The sequence below is a fragment of the Pyxicephalus adspersus genome, chromosome 3, assembly GCF_032062135.1.
Source record: "Pyxicephalus adspersus chromosome 3, UCB_Pads_2.0, whole genome shotgun sequence".
Taxonomy (NCBI): Eukaryota; Metazoa; Chordata; class Amphibia; order Anura; family Pyxicephalidae; genus Pyxicephalus; species Pyxicephalus adspersus.
The window spans coordinates 39,156,275-39,175,660 of NC_092860.1; the positions used below are offsets into that span (position 1 = coordinate 39,156,275).

The following is a 19,386-nucleotide window of genomic DNA, read 5'->3' on the forward strand; positions in this document are numbered from 1 at the left end:
AAATCTTCATATATATATAATTGAATTATATATATTATATTGGCTACCGTACAGTTACATTACATTATACACTATTTTTTTTTGTTTTATCTTATTTTTTTTTTAAGTTTATTAATAAATTTATTAATATTTGGACATATTCGGTGAGTTATGCCTAAGAATTATAGCCTACAATCTAAAATAAATTTCCACGCAAAAAATGTACCGCTTTTTGCGATTCCTGATGTCAGTGCATGCGCCTGTCGACGGGTCGTAGCGGGAAATTCAAATATTTTCTGTTGGATTCAATACAAACTCCTGTATCCAATCTAATTCAAAATACAAAATATATTTATGTGGTTTTGTCTATAGGTATGTGACGTTGGACTCTGTTTTAAAATTTATCGCACTAGGGAGGTGTTTTAAAAAAATATAGTACTATACAGTATACCGAATTATTGCATTTTCAGTATTTTTGATTTATTTATGCATTCTTGTTTAAGCTGATTTTTGTGTTTTTAATTTAATTATTAAAGGTAATTTTTATTTTACATTGTGTGTTTCAAACTTTATTATATTCAGGATATCTACTAGACCTTTGTTTGGACATATTTCTGTAATTTACAGGTCTACAATTTAAAAAAAAGAATTTCATGAAAAACAGTGTACCGCTTTTGGTACAGAAATCTAGACATCAGTGAAACGCCCAGGAGGTTAATATATCAATAATAACAAAATAAGCATGTCTATGAATTGAGTTAGAAGATTAATATAACTTTAATTCCAAATGAAAAAACTTTTTTTTTTTCACTTCCCTTCTTCCTCTCGTGGACCTACGAGGTAACACCTTGGAAGGGTTTATAGCTGGGATAAAATCTACTGCTTTTCCATCCAATCACTTTTTATATCCATTGAATACATAGATTGTTTGAGATCAAACACTGGATAATCAGAAATGTCATGCCACTGCTTTGTTCAAGTAGACCTAGCACTACTATTTAACATATAAATAACATGGTGGTGTAATTGTATAGTCATATTATGCATGTTGGGGATTTGTACATCGTCATATCATTCTAAAATATCAACAGTAATTATTTCACAAATACCTGTAAAACACTGTTAATGGTCACTTAGTCTAGTTTGGAAAGCATGATTCAAATATACTGGACACACAAAAATACACCATGCCTCTGTGAAATTTTAAATAATTCCTACTACCAGCATTCTTCATTTTCTTGTTAGAGTCCTTGGGAGGATTGATGTCTTTTTACCACCACTTACTCTATTTTTCTTTTTCTTTTTCTTTTTTTAGCACAATATTTCTGCTTTCCTTTTTTTTAACCCATATACATTGCTACACAAGCTGGGCTTTTCAATTGCAGCTATCTGGGCGGCAGTAATCTTTGACTGAATAATGCCACATTTGGACCCTGCTGGACTAGATGTGTGGGTACAATTGGGCTATTTAAGTCCAGAGCTATTGGCATTGTCAAATGGAGTTTTGTCTCTTTTTAGGACCTATTAAGTGAGGCCAATCACCAGAAGCTACCTCGTTTAGTAATCTCTTGAACTTGGAATGTAATGGACACTAATATCTTTGTCAAGAAAGGTCTCAATCTAGGCCATGCGAAGTACATGCACCAGTTTCTCCTTAAAAAGCTGGGTCAAGCAGGATTGTTTTTTTGGCGACTTTTTTGGCAATTCGATAATGGATAACAGTTTGTGGTCTACTCTAGATACAACCTCAATGTATAGTAAGGGAACCCAGGGTTGCCTTTTCTGAAAATAGGCGTACATAATTAACTAACAATTAAATAATTAATGAGTGGTGGTATAACAGACCCCCTACCTCCAGATTGCCACATACATTATACCTTACTGAGCTTTACTAATACTTGGGTCCAACACATCTAGTTCTGCAAATAGGAGACGGTCATACTGACTACCTTGGCTTCCATTCTTTAAACACTTTTTGGACTGTTTAATTTGATGGAGATGCTGTCTGTTATCTGTGTTCTACAATGAGTCCTCTCTGGTTCTGCGACCAATCTTTGTCAATGTAGGCTCCTGTTAAAGTCCAGAAAGATTTTGTATCTAGTTTAGCCCATTTTCTTGCAGACTCTGATCACAGAGGGGGAAGACAGCTTTAAAGTGGAATCCTATACTAAGCCTTGAGGATAAATAACCTTGTTCACTCCAGACGCTGTAACCCTGGATATGTTTTTACATAACGATTGAGCACAGAGGCAGTTGAATATTTATTTGTAAAATTGTCTTGAAATTCCTGAGGAAGCAGATCTGTAAAACCCATCAAATAGTAATAGACACACCTATATAAAATTCTTTCTGTGATGGTTTTACCAAAAAAACATTTTTATAAAAAGTCTAAATGTGAAATAAAGATTGTAATGTTTTTCTTTCAAATTATTACTGTGATTGTGGTAGTGCTGCCTAAAATTCCCTATTTGTGCTTGGTGGTTTTTGCTTTTTTGATATTGGGATCTGGCAGAGGAAGAAACTGTTGTTAGCTCGGCCAAGGTATTGATAAATATTTTTTACATCTGGTGTCTCTGGACCAGGCTCTCCTTCGCTCACAGTGTTCTAATCTACAGTGTTCCTCTACAAGGACTTGGTTGCTTAGCTCTTGGCAGTGGCACTCCCTCCAGCCCACAATGTATAGTCTGTGTGTTATGTCTTATCATTTTTGCTTCTCATTGTTTACAGCTTCATACACACGTGCAATAATTATCGTTGGAAAGGATCTTTCATGATCCTTTCCAACATCAAAACACTGCATGATGCATGAATGAGCGCTGTACATACAGCACCATTCTGCTGGATGGCGATGGACGATGGATCCGGAACCCTGCTGCGCTCTCTCTCCTTCACTTTCATTATGATCGTTCGTCATCCATGGATCCACTGGGATGGTAGTTGGAACAACTGACAAGGAGCACTGATATATGTCTGATTCTCGTCCAATATCAGCCCTGAGGTGATTATCGGACGTGAAGCATCTGACTGTGTACTTAGTCTATGTTACCTAAAATTCTTGGGTTGGCTTTCTACCTTTACCAGTCTTCCTACCTTTTACTTTTTTTCTGGGTCATTTTAGCAGCTTCATTGTCTTTTTGTACATTCTGAGTTTTCTGCTCCTGGTTTCTATCAGACATATATTATGCAAGGGTGTGTTTTTCTTGTTTTTGTTTTGCTGGTGTCCGCACTAGTTTGCTTTACTTGGATATCTATGATTTAAAACGCTTATTTTACATAGTGTGACATTACAAATACACCCACTGGTTCTTATGTTCTTGTGATCTTTATTTTAAATGGAATATTGTTTTATGAGCCAAAAATGATTTTATAGCCTAATTATAAAAAAACAGTAAACCCCACATTTACAGGATGCGTGATCAGCTTAATATGACCTGTTTTGTAATTTTGCCTCTGATCATTTAATTTGTGTATACTCGACCATGTTCTTTCCTTTTGAAAAGGTTGTTCCACTGATACTTTGGTGTGCAGGGTGGAGATTTTCTGTAAATTTCTGTTTTAGAAATAAAAAGTAAAAAAAGTGGTCATTTAGATGTGAAATACTAGCAGAAGAATAGGTAAGGATTGGTATGAATTAAATACTTGAATGAATGTATGTAGCCATACATACTGTGCACATATAGAAAATTGATGTAAATCTAAATATATTTTTCAGCCTGCAGTATTCTGTACTAATCAGTGTGTTCATGCATTGGATTTTAAGTCACATAGGAGTGAGGAAGTCCAGAGAAGACATTATTTCAAATGCTTTATGTAAGGGAGTACAAAATTAACCACATATCAACAACTTTACTTTCTTTTACCAGAGTTCGCAAGAAGGCAGTTGAACGACGTAAAGAATTATTAATTGACAGAGCATGTAGGATGGAGACCTTTATGTATGAAATGGTGAGTTATTTGTTTATTGTTAAGATATATTTCATACAGTTATGTGAAAAAGAAAGCACATCCTCTTTTCATCTTAAAGTTTTACATATGAGCACATAATAAAAAAAATCATTTGGTTTCTAAAATTATTTGATATTCTATAAATACGTTAATTTGTATTAACCTATTAACTTATTAAAGAGATTTTAGGGAGAAAGCTCAGACAGACCAGTGATGTAGGAAAATGATGCGGTGGCACTGGGTGCATAGGTAATCCAGTGCAGGTTCCAAACTGCAACTTCTCTTATCTTCTTGTCAGAAATATTAAACAATATAAAGCATTGCAGCCAACTGCAGATGTGCAAGACACCATTGTAGACCATCCATTATCAAACTTCTAAAGGCTGCCAAGTCTGCAGTTGGTTGTTTTACTGTAGATTTTTCTAAACAAGCCAACAGGTGATCATGGGGCAGGAATACTTATATATATATATATATATATATATATATATATATATATATATATATATATATATATTATTTAAAAACTAACTCTGTTAGGTAAAGTAATTTTTCGGTTTTATCGTAAAGTAAGAAAAAGGCATGGCACAGTTTTCATTGTGTCTTTAGGGTGCAAATGTCCTAAAGATTTCACTGGGTACTCCCCACTGATTCAAAAAACTCAAATCCAAGTATTGCTGCTCTATCATGATTAGGACAAATACCAGATGTCATTTCTCTTATAATTTATATTCACAGGCTTTGACAATACCAAGAAAAGTGCTTACCATGAGGAAAGGTGGTTGCCTGCAGTATGAAATTAGCATGGTTATATTATGCCTACTTAGGTTGTGCACATTGTTAGCAAAACCTTCCCCATATGAAAAAAGAATTTTTTTTTTCAGTTTACCTTTTTATCTTTATATTAAAAGATATACTGTATATACTTGAATATAAAACAAATTATGCATTTTTACCTGAGAATACAGGTAAACCTATTTGAAGTATAAACCTAGGGTACAAAATTCGGCTATCACTGCATTACATTCAAAACCGCAATCAACAGAAGTGCTGATAAAATAACATGAAGTAATACATCCATTTTTTAAAAACTAAAAAAACAAAATCTCAGTCTGTATATCTTTTCCTGTTTGCTTTTCACAGGTTAAAATATTTTGTACTTTTGAGTTGGTTATGATGGGTGACTTGGTCTTGAATACTATTTTGTGAATGGTTGTTGGCCACCAGTAGATAATGCCGTGTCCTCATTCAAGATGTCCCCATCAGTAGGAGTTTGTGTCACACTTGATTACATGATGAACACTTGATGAACATGATTACATAGATTACATAGGTCCTGTGTGACCAGAGTATAAACTCGAATTCCTATTCTCATGGTAGCTTTAGGTGCAAAAAATCTTGTTTTTTTTTTTACTAGAGAATATATGGTATATGTATGTGTATGTAAGCTTTTTTGGTATATCTCTCTAGGAATCTCGTGGTGTAAGGACAAGGCCAGAGGATCCATCAGACATGGTAGATGAGGGAGAACTGGTGTTAACCTTGAACCTGATCTACCCAATGATTTTTCACAAGGTTTGTTATTAGAATATTTATATGCTTTGGGATTTATTTATCAACAGCTTAATGGTTTTGTTTCTCACTGGAAGTCTCAACAAAATGTCTCTATTGGGGAATGGACAATAATATATAAATTTTAACAGTATGAATTTGGGATTGAAGCTTCCATAGTTTTTTTTTTTTTTTTTTCTTGGAAATGCACAATTTAAAAAAAAAAAAAAATCGGTGGATAGAAGAGCCAATCACACTGTTCCTTTATCAGTGTAAACCAAACTAAACATTCTGCACACATTTGTGCTAAATTTATTTTAAATAAGGTTTTCAAAGAAAAGAACACCATACCTACTGTGAAGCATGGAGGCAGCTTGATTTTATTCTGAGGCTGCTTTGTGTCTGTGCAAGGAATAATAAAATCGCATCTATCATTGCTGCCCAGTGTCTCTGTGTGCATGTCTCAGATCCTCTAAAAGAATTATAACTGTCCAAGAATTTGGAATGTTTTGATTTTTTGTTAAATATGCAATAAACAGTGATGGGTGCCAATTACTTTGGTCTGTTTCAGAGTCAGCTGTTTTCCATATAAAGTAGTCCTGCATGACCTCTCAGTCCTTTCTCACACCCCAAAATTTCTACCCTTTGGTCTAAATTAAGTGTGTCATACCCAGTGTACTGCTGCTTCACACTTTCTGAGAAAGGATATAAATGTCTCCATTTGATTCGTTGAGTGATACATAACGGATATCCCCCTGCATACTTTCTCTGTTAAACTTGCTTCTCCTTTTTCTCTTTACCCTAATAATTTGCTGTTACTAAAGTTCACCCAATTCTCCTCTGCTTTCTGTCACATTCATCGTTCCCTCTGCCTGACAACCCCTTTTCAGAAACATTTTTATCCAATCTGTAATAGTCTGTGATTAAACCTCCCCTGCGGTCTATAATCAGATATCCTTCTGCCTCCTCATTCTTCACCCAGTAATTACCCTTAGCCCTTTCTCACTTTCCCTGGTACTTGATCATCTCCAGCTGTACTTCCTCTGTTTCCCACCCAGTCAACTTCTATTTTACCATCTGTCTGTCTCTTCCAGTGTTTTAGGGTCTTTCTTCCATTTACCCCTCAAAACAAGACCACAGGTGGTTCTGGATGTTTCCTCCTCTTCCCTTTTAACAAGTGCAGCTGCCTTATCTAGCTTCTCTCATGATTTATAATCCACCACTTCTAACTCTTCTCACTGTGGTCTGTAATCAACACCCTCCTTACCTTCTGTACCCCCCCCTCATATCATGAGAGAATGTGCATAGGCTTCTGTCAGGATATACTAATTGCCTAAAAAGTATGTATCATATTTATAAATGATGTATGGGCCTTGTTGTAGAGAATGCTTTTGTATTGCACTGCCACTATTTGGTTTTAATTTTGTCAGTAATGCTAAGTATGGGAATTGGAAATTTCCCTATTTATGGTTTTACATTTAATTTACTTACTAAATAATAAAGTTTATTAATGAAGAACAAAGCATATTTATTTCCATGTGTCTTGTAATGATCTGTTTTATTGTATTACAGCACAAAGAGTACAAACCCTATGAGACCATATTAGTGCTTGGCAGCCAGAGGCTTACAGAACTCAGAGATTCTATTAAATGTATCAGTGACCTGCAAATTGGAGGGGAGCACAGCAACAATCCAGAATTGGCTCCCGAAAACATTTGTAAGGTAAAACTATTTTAGGGTACAATGAATTATTACTTCTGAGTCATATGCATATTCCTATACCCTTCCCCCTCCCCCAGAGGTATTCATTGATGTCTCTTTATTTGTGCATGCATCATTGGTTTAAATGCTAATTTATTCCAGTTTTTGCTAATATTGTTGAATTTAGAGATTTGTGGGTCTGGTTACTAAGATGCATCCAAATATTTTTGAAAATTTGGGTATTTAAATTGCCCCAAAGATTATAGTGGACCTAAGCTCACATTGTGATTTTTTTTTTGTCCCTTTTTTTTTTGTCTAACTGCTAGCTAGATAATAAAATTTTCCAGATTTTATTCAGCCTCTTACACCAACTGTAGTCTTCAATTTAATATACATATTCTCCTGCCTTGAGACAAGCTATATTTTGGCATTCAACTTGACCTATAAAAGCGGATTAAAAAAAAAAAAAAAAAATTAAAACTGGCAGAGCTGTAAAGAAGTAGAGACTGGACAGGGCCGCCTCTACCCTGTACTAATGTTAACCTTGAATCATGCATCTTGGTAGGCAATATCTTGGCATAATCACATGATCAGTAGCCCAGCTAAAGATGTTTAGCTTTTTTCTACCATAAAGATAAGGTACATAACAGAAAATACTAGCATGGAATAATGTATATTTTTTATACAGGGATTAGTCCCCTGAACTATTGGTTCCCAGGCTCAGGATACAGTAAAGTGTAAAAATGTTTCCTTCTAGTTTTTTTGGCAAAAATTGTCAGTTTATTTTTTCATGTCCGTATTCAATTGGGATATAATCCATTCAATAACAATTCCATTCTAAAAAGTCAATGTCTGAGAGGAAATCTTTTAGACATTTTAAAATCATGAATTTAATTGGTAGTATTATGTTTACTATAGTTTGCAAGTAGTTTGAATTGGTTTTATGCTTCCTTTTTTAGGATCTTTTCAAATCAGCATTCTTTTATTTTGAAGGCATATTTTACAATGATATGCGGTACCGAGAGTGCAGAGATCTAAGCAGGTACAGTGCATTTAGTTTTTATGTTATAAATTGTTCATCGCACATTTTGATGAGGTCATATTATGTTCAGAAAGAGAGCTGCTCAAGTCGAAAATTAAGCATTTTGCTGGTTAAGGCTAATTTATGTGTGAGGCACACATCCACCAGTCACTTTAATGGTTACTCCTTACTGGTACTGGGTTGAAACATGTATGAGGTGTTTCAGTCCATATTACCATGATAACATCACACAGTTGCAGCCTCCGTGATATGAATCTTTCATGCTACCACACCCCAATGATGTTTTATTGGATTGAGATCTGGTGACTGTCACTTGAGCATAGTGAACTTATCATGTTTGACATCAATTGAGCTCTGTGACACGATGTGGTATCCTGCTTGAAGTAGCCATCAGAAGATATCTGGAGACACTGCAATCATAAGGGGATGGGCATGGTCAGCAACAATTTTCAAATACTGAGCTGGTATGAGGGGCCCAAAGTGTTCCAACAAATATTCCCCACACCATTACACCACCAACCTGAAAAGTTGATACAAGGCAGGATTCCTCTTGTTTGGAGAATACTCTGAAAACAAGTAGTTATCAGTAGTATGGCAATATCCAGTAAATGTTTAATGTAGGCTATAATTCTTAGGCATAACTCACCGAAATATGTCCAATATTTAACACATTTAATAATAAACTTAAAAAAAAAACAAACAAAAAAAAATAGTTAAACATGTAATATGTAACATGTACAGTGGCATATATAATATGATACTTTGTATTGGACTCAATACAGCTATTTTGTATTGAATCCAATACAAAATTATTTGAATTTCCAGCCGATCCTCCCGAATGCACTCGCGTCACCAGGAGACCCCTGTGATCGTCTCTGCAGTTCACGGCTGAGGATTCGAGGAGGAGGATGTGTCCCCAGGACCTGGGGAGACCTGGGGGGACCAGCAGGGCACCGGGGGATGCTGGCAGAGCAAGGTACGTGTTTTTTTTTTTTAGTTTTAGGCAACCCTGAGTGTGACTCGGGATTACCGCTTTTTGCAGGTAAAATCCACTCCAAACCACATTTGAGATTACCGCTGGGGGGGTTAATTTACATTCAAATTTCTACATTCTGACCCTACCATTTGAATGTTGCAGCTGAATACGAGTTACATCAGACCAGGCAATGTTTTTCTAAATTTCTCTTCTCTAATTTTGGTGTGCGCGATCGAATTGTAGCTTCAGGTTTCTTTTCTTAGCTGACAGGAGCACCAGGTATTGTCTACAGCAAGTCATCTTGACAATGTCTACATGCATTGAGTTTCTACCATGTGATTGGCTGATTAGATATTTGTGTTAAGCAGTTGAACAGGTGTACCTAATAAAGTGGCTGCTGAGTTTAGTCTTCCTGGTTTGTTTACTCAATGATTAGAAGCTTTTCTCCTGTTTTTCTATATCAAAGCAAACATCTCTTCACAGTGAGGAGTTGTGCACACTTCTTATTGGCTCAGGCTTCGAGATGATAGCAAAACATCTGGCACTAAAAGGTAATCATATGGCAAATCCAGTAGTGCAGAAGATAAATGTTGCCTTAGTCCTACATTAACTGGTTGCAGGGCTCATCTTTCTTTTAACCTGAAGCCAACTTGTTATCACAAGACCTAAATATTTATACAATTGTCTACAATTGTATTCAAGATGTACAGTTAGGTCCATAAAGATTTGGATAGAGAACTTTTTTCTAATTTTGGTTCTGTACATTACCACAATTATTTTTTAATGAAACAACTCAAATGCAATTGAACTGCAGACTTTCAGCTTTCATTCAGTGGATTGAACAAAAAGATTGCATAAAAATGTGAGGAACTAAAGCCTTTATTAACACAATCACTTCATTTCAGGTGCTCAAAAGTAATTGGACAAATTTAAAAGCTGAAAATAAAATGTTCATTTCTAATACTTAGTTGAAAACCCTTTGCTGGCAATTACAGCCTGTAGTCTTGAACTCATGGACATCACCAGATGCTGGGTTTGCTCCTTTTTGTTTCAATCAGTTTTATTAAAATTTTTGGAAAGTCAGTACATAACAGAAAATATCACGTATATGAACATAGCAAAAAGAAAAGGGGGAGGACCAAAATTCTCCCGTAACATAAACAGTAAAAGAAAATACGTGTGACACTTTACATATTACTTTTAACAATTATCTAACAGTGCAAATAAGTGCTTATATATCCACCAGAATATATAAACCTGGGGTAAAGGGAGATACAGCAATAGAGTATACATGTCAAAAAAGAGAAGAAAAAAAATGTCCAGAAAAACAAATATCCCTGTATTAATTGAAATGGAAAAACTAATCCAACACATGTATTAGTGAATCTATTAACATACTCATCTCTGGATATATCTAACAGGTATAGCAAAAAGCACTTGCATAATGCTAGTCATGGATAAACACTAGTGTCCCAGTGCCACTGGCAGCCATGCACGCCCAAGCCATCGCACTGCCTCCGCCATGTTTTACAGATGATGTGGTATGCTTTGGATCATGAGGTGTTCCATGCCTTCTCCATACTTTTTTCTTGTCATCATTCTGGTAAAGGTTGATTTGGTTTCATCTGTCCAAAGAATGTTTTTCCAGAACTATGCTGTCTTTTTTAGATGTTTTTGAGCAAAGTCCAATCTAGCCTTTCTATTCTTGAGGCTTATGAGTGGCTTCCACCTTGCAGTGCACCCTATGTATTCACTTTCATGCAGTCTTCTCTTTATGGTAGACTTGGATATCGATACGCCTACTTCCTGGAGAGTGTTGTTCACTTGGTTGGCTGTTGTGAAGGGGTTTCTCTTCACCATGGAAATGATTCTGCGACCATCCAACACTGTTGTCTTCCGTGGACCTCCGGGTCTTTTGGCGTTGCCGAGTTGACCAGTGCTTTGTTTCTTTCTCATGATGTATCAAACTGTAGATTTTGCCACTCCTAATATTGTAGCAATTTCTCGGATGTGTTTTTGTAGTTTAAGGATGGCTTGTTTCACCTGCATGTAGAGTTCCTTTGACCGCATGTTGTCTGTTCACTGCTAAAATCTTCCACATACAAGCACCCCCTCAAATCAACTCCAGGCCTTTTATCTGCTTAACTGATAATGTCATAATGAAGGAATTGCCCATAGCAGCCCATGAAATAGCCTTTGAGTCAATTGTCCAATTACTATTAAACCCCTGAAAGTAAGTGATTGTGTAAAAAAAAAAAAAGGCTTTAGTTCCTCACATTTTTTGCAATCTTTTGTTCAACCCATTGAATTAAAGCTAAAAGTCTGCAGTTCAACTGCATCTGAGTTGTTTATTTTAAAATTATTTTTGGTAATGTACAGAACCAAAAATAGAAAAATGTTGTCTGTCGAAATATGTATGGACCTAACTGTTTTGGTTATTTTGTGTAAAAGTAAACCCTAACAATAGCCTTCCTGTTTTTTTTTATTTTTTTTTATTTTGCATTGCAGAATAATTATTATTAATGTTGTAATGAGATCTAAAAGTAGGAGGGGTTGTGTAGTGTAGCAAGACACTGGTGGTGCTGATACCACTCAGTCCAAAAAATGCTATCATCAATCCACTTGTATATTTAAAGAGGGTGAAACATAGGGAATGTGCATGTATTGCAGAGATGTACTGCCAAGGTTCAGCAAATGGGGGAATGCTAGTAGGTCCAATGCCACAGAAGAGCTACTGTAGCAAAAATTGCTGTAGAAAAATGTAATGCACGCGACGAGAAAGGTGTAGAAAGAGAAAGGTTCCTCCATGTTTAAAGGCCTCTACAATGGAGTGTCAAGAGTGACAGAGTGTCAGAACTGGGCCATGGAGCAATGGAATGAGGTGTCCTTGTCTGATAAAACACACATTCTTTTGGATCATGTTGATGGCTGGGTACATGTGAAAAAGTTTTAGAGACACAAAAGGATCTACACACTATTAGGCAGGTGGTTTTAATGATTTGGTTCATCTGTGTATGTCATGATTTTTATGGGGATGCCTATTTTTGTTAAAGGTAGTGTTAGAAAGCACTTTTACTCAGCTAGGTTGTTGGACTGGTGTACTAACAGTAGGTCTAAATTCTGCATAAGCTTGGAAGAAGCTCTATCATAGCCCCTAATTGACGCTTTGGCATTTTCCCCAAATACGGTCAAAGCTTCTGTTATGCAACACCCTCTGATTGGAATGACTCTTGAAGTGGCCTTTGAGTTTTTCTCCTCTCAAAAGGTAGTTTATTATCCATCTCCATTGTCTCCCATACTGGGATGTCCGGAGTTTCCATTTAGGATCTCTGACGAAATTTTTCGCCAGTGGCGTGCCAAAGGCGTGTACAGGGCATTTCATTTTCTACAGGATAGTTCTTGCAACTTGCTAAAAAGTTGCCCCCTTTGGATCTCTGGCACTGTATACAACTGACATGTGTTATGCGCTCTTCCACAGCCAGGAACCTTTTGCCGTTCCTTGTTGCCTTTGGAGTCCCTGTCTTTAGCGGGGAATCCCCTGAAAGATTCCTTGTCTTACTACTACCAGGCACTGTTGGCTGTTCATGCACCCAAAACTCCTGCCTTTGTGACTCGATGGGAAACAGATTTGAAAGTGAATTTTTCAGAAAACTCAAAAGGATATGTTACTACACTTTAGCCACAAGGCTGCAGTTTGGAATAATTACCAGGAGACAAATTACAAACTGGTCACTCGGTGGTATAGAACACCCTCTAAATTGGCTAAGATCTACCCCCATACTGACAATATCTGCTGGAGATGTGGATTGGTTCTTGTTACGGTATTGCATATTTTTTGGGGGTGCCCTTCTTTGTCTACTTACTAGTATTCGGTGACAGACCTTGTCCATAGGCCTACAGATAATAATATTAAAGATAAACCTGCTTTGGCATTTTTCCATGTCTCTGAAATGTCGAAAAAGGCATGCAAAAACTCTTTATTACGACATCTCTTGAATGCCACAAAAGCATGTATTCCTGCAATGTGGAAGTGTGACAAACCGCCAACCCTGGGGCAATGGCTAAGGAGAGTGGTAGATGTTTACTGTATGGAAGCTGGAAAGAATCAGACCGATAAATTTATCCAGACCTGGTATTACTGGGTTCAGTTTTGTACATCTGCAGAGCACAGTAGATTGGCTGGTGACACTCCTTGTGAAGAGTGAGTTATTGCCCCTGATTCATCATTAAAATCCGCGATCGCTGGAAGCGCGATAATACGCGCGACCAGCGATCGCGGATTACCGCGGTCCGGGACTCGAGGACGCGCGTACAATCGCATCCTGAATCTGCCGGCCGGATTTCTGCCATGCGCAATAGGGTGATCGCCAGTAAAAAGCTGTCGGATAAGCGCGGCTCCGTGCGCGAGCTTTTCCGGTTGTTGAATAGCGCGATCGCGCACGATTCCGGATCGCTAATACGAATGCGCGACCGATAATCCGATTTTGCTTGATGAATCAGGGGCATTGTGTTTGATTGTAAAGACCGAACGGACACCCCCCATTTTCCTCCCACCACACCCTCCTGTCTATTTCTTTTCCTTTCTTTTTTCTTCTTTTCCTTCTGCAAATATATAAAAAACTGAGACACTGGGGTTTCTCTTTATTTTACTATTCCATCATTGAGTTATCTTAATGTGTTTGTGTATTTGGCTTATGCTTTCTCAGGACGTTGCTTTCATATTGGTTTTTCGTACATGTTATTTTATTGTTATGTAAACCTTGGAATATCTCAATAAAAATTATTTTAAAAAAATAAATAAAAAAATGCACCTTTACTCCCATATACCTTGTTCCGCTAACTGCCTGCATTCTCTCATTCTACGGCTCCTTGTTGTAGTCAGGCTTACAGTTCAGGGGTACAGGTCCTGCATTATGTATGATGAAAGAGGAGGAGGCCTGTAGGAGCAAGGAATAAGATGAGAATGTTTACCCAAGATCAAAAGCCAATTTGTACCCAAGACCAAAATGATCATATAACCCTTAGGGATCCATACTACAAAGGTGGCTAATTTTGCCCTGTTCCCAGAGGTTAGCGTTCACTTTGTTGTGGACCTCTGTTTACTTACTCTTGTACAACTTGTTTTTTTACATATATTAGAACAATGTGACAATTGTTTTAGCTGGAGTAACAGTTGTATAACTTTAGCCTTCCTTTGACACCTCCAGCACCCAAGAAAGTTATTCATCTGAGATTATTTTTTATTCCAGGTTATTACTAATATATGATTATGTTACAGTTTGTTCTGCACTCAGTAACATATTTGGTTGGTTTTGCAGAACTATAATTGAATGGGCTGAATCTCGTGACAGAGGGTATAGTAATTTCCAGATAGCTAAGATGGAAGACTATACATTTAATGACATCAAGTTAAAAATTGGCTTTCCTTATCTGTACTGTCATCAAGGAGATTGCGAGCATATTGTAACCATTACAGATATAAGGTACGTAAATGGATTTACTCTGTACTCTGAAGTAAAATTTTTAAAAGAAACATTTTGTCTAAAGGGGTTGTTCAAAGCAATGGAAGGAACAACGCTATGGACCATTTTACAGTGGACGATACTGAACATGCTCACTGCCTTCCCAATTTATTTTAATGGGCGCAGTTCAGAGATATCAGGAAGTGAGAACTGCACTACAATCTAACCACCAATCTAAACATAGACATAATAATTTAAAGTTTGTAATCTTTATTTTGCAAGATATCTTGCTTTCTTGAAAAGGCCACCTAAACTGTATTCAGTTTGTCAGAGGCTAACAGGACAAAATGTCACCATGAGCAAAATTAAACATTGTTCAATTGAACCTTTAAGAAGTAGTTTCTTAAATCTAGCACTACCTACTTTATTAAAAGGTGCAGGCTCTGGCATCCTTATTCTGACTAGCTTGTAAGTACCTAGGCTTTTAAAAGAAGTCTGCAGTCTCACTTTAAATATTATATGACAAAAAGGTTTTCACTTTTTCTAATAAAAAACACATTTAGAAAGTTTGTCTTCATTAAAACCTGTGAGCTGCTATTGGTGACTTTGGTTTAACCTCCTGGGTGGTTCATTTCTGTCCAGTTTTGTCTAAAAGCGGTACATTGTTTTTAATGAAAATTTATTTTACAGAATAATATATTAGTATGAGTATAATAAAGTTTGAAACACAAAATCATGTCAAAATAATAAATTAAATAATTAAAAGTAAAAAATTATTTTTAAAAAAAATAAATATACTCACACTAATATATTATACTGTAAAATAAATTTTCATTAAAGACAATGCACTGCCTTTAGACATTCAAATCCAATGTATTGCATTCAATACAGTTTTTTTGTATTGAATGCAATACAAATAGATTTGAAATTCCCGCTGCGCCCCCGACGCAACGTCATCACGCACCAACGTCACCGGTAACTCCGGGTGACTCATCAGATGCGGAGGACTCCGGCTGGAGGAAGCGAGGATACACAAAGGACGAAGGAGAACGCAGGCAGATCAGAAAAGGCTCTATTTACTATTTTTTAATCACTGTTTACCCTGAGTCACACTCGGGGTTACCACTCAGGAGGTTAAAGAGAAACCGTATTGGTTTCTAATCTCTAATTAATTGTTTTAAATTTTTTTGGTTCATGCCTTATATAATTTTTAATATGTATTTCTTACATAAATGAACATTTATTATGCCAACTGTAATTTTGGTGGGTGTTATGCAAGTTTTAGGATGTACAGTAAGAAGTGCAAATATAATTTCAATGTAATCCAGAAATATATTTGTATTGCAGTTCACGCATCCATTTCCACAATAACCACCCTTTTTTTTCTCTTAAAAAGGTTAATACACCATGATGACTGCTTGGACAGGAATCTGTATCCATTACAAATTAGAAAACATTGGTTTTGTACAAGAAAATGTTTTGTGTGTAAATTGTATATTGCAAAGTAAGTTCCTTTTATATTGATGTATTTCTTTATTTCTCTTTAAATACATTTGCTGTCCACAAAGTTATACTTTTTTATATACTTCTATATAGCAAAGTTAAACTTTAAAGGGAGAGATGTAAGAGTGTTGCAAATTAGAAAAGACAGAGTAAATTGGACTCCTGGTCTGCATAAAAAAGAGAAAATCTATGGTGGATGGGGACTGCTGTCAGTGTTCTCCCTAGTCCCTTTTACCTTGGCGCACCACCCAGCACTTTTCAGTAACCACCTTTAATTTCTTCCCACCCAGCTCAAAAAAAGTTCACACTGTAGTGACCAGGAGTAGACTTTGCTAACCAATCTTTTTATATAATAGTAATTATTTTATATGTTAAAAATACAATTAAAAGAGTAGTTCTATATTCAGTGCCCCTGTGGAATGTTGAAGGTAAACCTATTATCATAGAGTCGTGGAGGACACTATTGTGATCGTTTCATTGTGTAAATGTTTCCTGTCCCCTCATGGTGGTATAAGGTGGCTTCAGTACTTCTCAAGTCACTAATCTGAAAAAAACATAGAGATTAATTATTACCATTCTGACACTCATTAACAACAAGCAATTACTGATACTAAGGCCATAGACAACTGGACAACGTGTTTTTTTTTAATGTTTAAAAAGAATGATAAATTACAGCTTTTCAAGTTTAATAACAATCACTAGAATTCATTTTAGACCTTATGGGGTTAGGTAGTTTGTATAGGTTAAGCAGCTACTATATAAGCTCTACAGGTTATATATGAACTCCACTTTTACCTTATACTTTTAACTTTGCCCTAAAGTTCAGCGGCAAAAATTTTTTTTTAATATTTGCGGAAATCAGTTGTTTTAATTATATTCTTTTTTCCCCTTTTAGGTGGGTGACAAAAAATGACAGCTTTGCACCAGATGACCCATGTTTTTTCTGTAATGTCTGCTTCAAGATGCTTCATTATGACAAGGAGGGCAATAAACTGGGAGATTTTGTTGCACATGCATATGTTGATCCAGGAATATTTAATTAAAATTAACAACAAACCTTACACCAAAGGTTGCATTGATAAAGGGCAAGGACAAAATGAACTTTAGAAATCTGCAGATTATAATAAGGGAAGTTGAGCCTGTCTAAAGAATTTATCTGCATCTTTTTTTTTCTAGGTATATAGCATGCAGATCCACATTACTAAGCAGTTGGAGTTCTGATAAAATACTCTAGATTAAATGGACCTACTAGACCATTGTACTTATATGTAAGGTCCTTTAGTTAAAGGATAAGTCACAACAGCCTGCATGCACAGTCACTCAAAGTCCCTCTGACAGACATATACATAAATGTGTCCAGTCAGGTGTGATTTTAGTTAAGTGCTATACGAATGTGAGGTATGTGTACAAAAAAAAAAATGTGTAATTTTTGTGTGCAATGCAGCTTGATAAGGGACTATTTTGACATTGATTACATGATTTTGTCACTCTCCTAAACCTGACCAGTGCAATTACCCTGCAGTTGACCTACTTTAAAGTAGGTCAACATTTACAAAGCCAAGGAGTGTATGGGAATGCAATTTCCCCCACTGATCAGAACAAAATCACATTTACTCAGCCCCTAATATTGCCAATATTTATTTTTATTTCAGCAGAACTACCGCTATTCAATGAACTTTTATTTCAGCGGTGAAATGTTTGATAAAGATTTTAAATATTGTATAAATATCTTGTACATAATATCTAGTAGAGTTTTGTAAAATATTACAATTAGACTACTTTTTTTTTTTTTTTAAAGTTTTGTATTTTTACCAGTAACAAACACTATTTAATAAAATGGTTTGGCTATTATTACCTCATAGTGCATTTTATTTGTATGTTATATATAGCTTAATTGTCTCTGTTGGGCTATAAAAGTGAACATTAAAAGAGTTCATTCCTGTCTGAGAGCTTTACCTTTAGGGTATTCTCATATCATATTTATCATATTTTATCATGTATCATATTTAATCCTTAGGATGATGGAGTTGCTAAAAAGCTTGCATTAAGACTGGGTCTACATGAACGATTTTAAAAACGGATATAAACGTTCCTAACACGTTTATATGCACTTTTACAAGCGTTTTGAAGCCTAACTTTAAAACGCTAAAAGCTTTTATTAATGCCTAAGGCGCGTTTTACCGCGAATTGCCACGATTTTACATAAGCGTTTATGTATATAAAAGGTTTACTTTTAACCCTTTCAGGGAATGAGTACAGGGGTACAAAAAAACCACTTACTCATTTCCTAAAAGGGTTAAAATATATGTAAAAAAATGGAAGAGGCTTTATTGTTAAATTATTTTATTAAATGTGTGTGTGTTTGTGTAACAAAACTTTTTTTTTTTTTTTTTTTTACAGGTTATCCCAATGACAGGATGATTCCCAGGGCTGCAATGAGCACAGCCCTGGAAATTCTCCTGACAGCGAGGGATCGCAGGGCACTAGGGGTTAAAAGAGGACAAGCCTCTCCATTCACAGTGCTCTGTGAGGTTTTACGTTTCTCAGCCATTTAGCACTAGACATGAATGGGGAGACCTGTGCCCATTCATCTCTAGTGCTCTGTGATTGGCTGAGAAATAGGAAACGTAACATGTGAAACTAGAGTTCAGCAACAACTGGAATCTTACCAGGCTTCCAGCATCAACCTATGACCAAAACTAGTATCCACTGTTATGTACACATCCACGGTGTGTATTTGGTGAAGGTGCAAGTTTTTTTCTAGGTTGCAGCCTTTCATACCTAAGGCAAGGAAACCTTGTGATGAAAATGACACAAGTCACTGCCCTGGTGTCTAGGCAGTGGGTGAACTAGAGGCTGGAGTACCTTCTTAGGACCCTCTAAAATGAAAACAAGAAGAATCTGACTTCATGAACAGAACAGTGGAATTAAAGTAGATCCTCACAGCCTTAACCATGGCTGAAGATTGGTGTGTAACAACATAGGATGTACCGTATTTTTCGGACTATAAGACGCTCCGGCCTATAAGACGCACCCAATTTTAAAGGAGAAAAACCTAGAAAAAAAAGATTCTGAACAAAATACTAAAAGAGGAGACACGCGCTGCAGCCGGGAGGAGAGCCAGGAGAAGAAGAAGCCCACAGCATCGCGGGATCGGGTGAGTATGATTTTTTTTAATTACCGGTATATTTAACATGTATTCGGTGTATAAGACGCACCCACTTTTC

At 36.2% G+C, this 19,386-nt stretch overlaps 1 protein-coding gene across 1 annotated transcript in view; it reads left to right on the plus strand.

Annotated features, from left to right (window-relative positions):
* The window catches only part of SNAPC3 (small nuclear RNA activating complex polypeptide 3), a 28,697-nt gene extending 10,693 nt beyond the window's left edge, over positions 1–18,004 (plus strand). The window contains exons 3-9 of the mRNA XM_072404299.1: positions 3,843–3,924; positions 5,395–5,499; positions 7,048–7,197; positions 8,136–8,218; positions 14,513–14,677; positions 16,053–16,160; positions 17,055–18,004. Of these exons, the coding sequence (XP_072260400.1) occupies positions 3,843–3,924; positions 5,395–5,499; positions 7,048–7,197; positions 8,136–8,218; positions 14,513–14,677; positions 16,053–16,160; positions 17,055–17,202 (841 nt within the window). The 3' untranslated portion in view covers positions 17,203–18,004. The remainder of the gene's footprint in view (positions 1–3,842; positions 3,925–5,394; positions 5,500–7,047; positions 7,198–8,135; positions 8,219–14,512; positions 14,678–16,052; positions 16,161–17,054) is intronic.
* Positions 18,005–19,386: the final 1,382 nt, after the last annotated feature.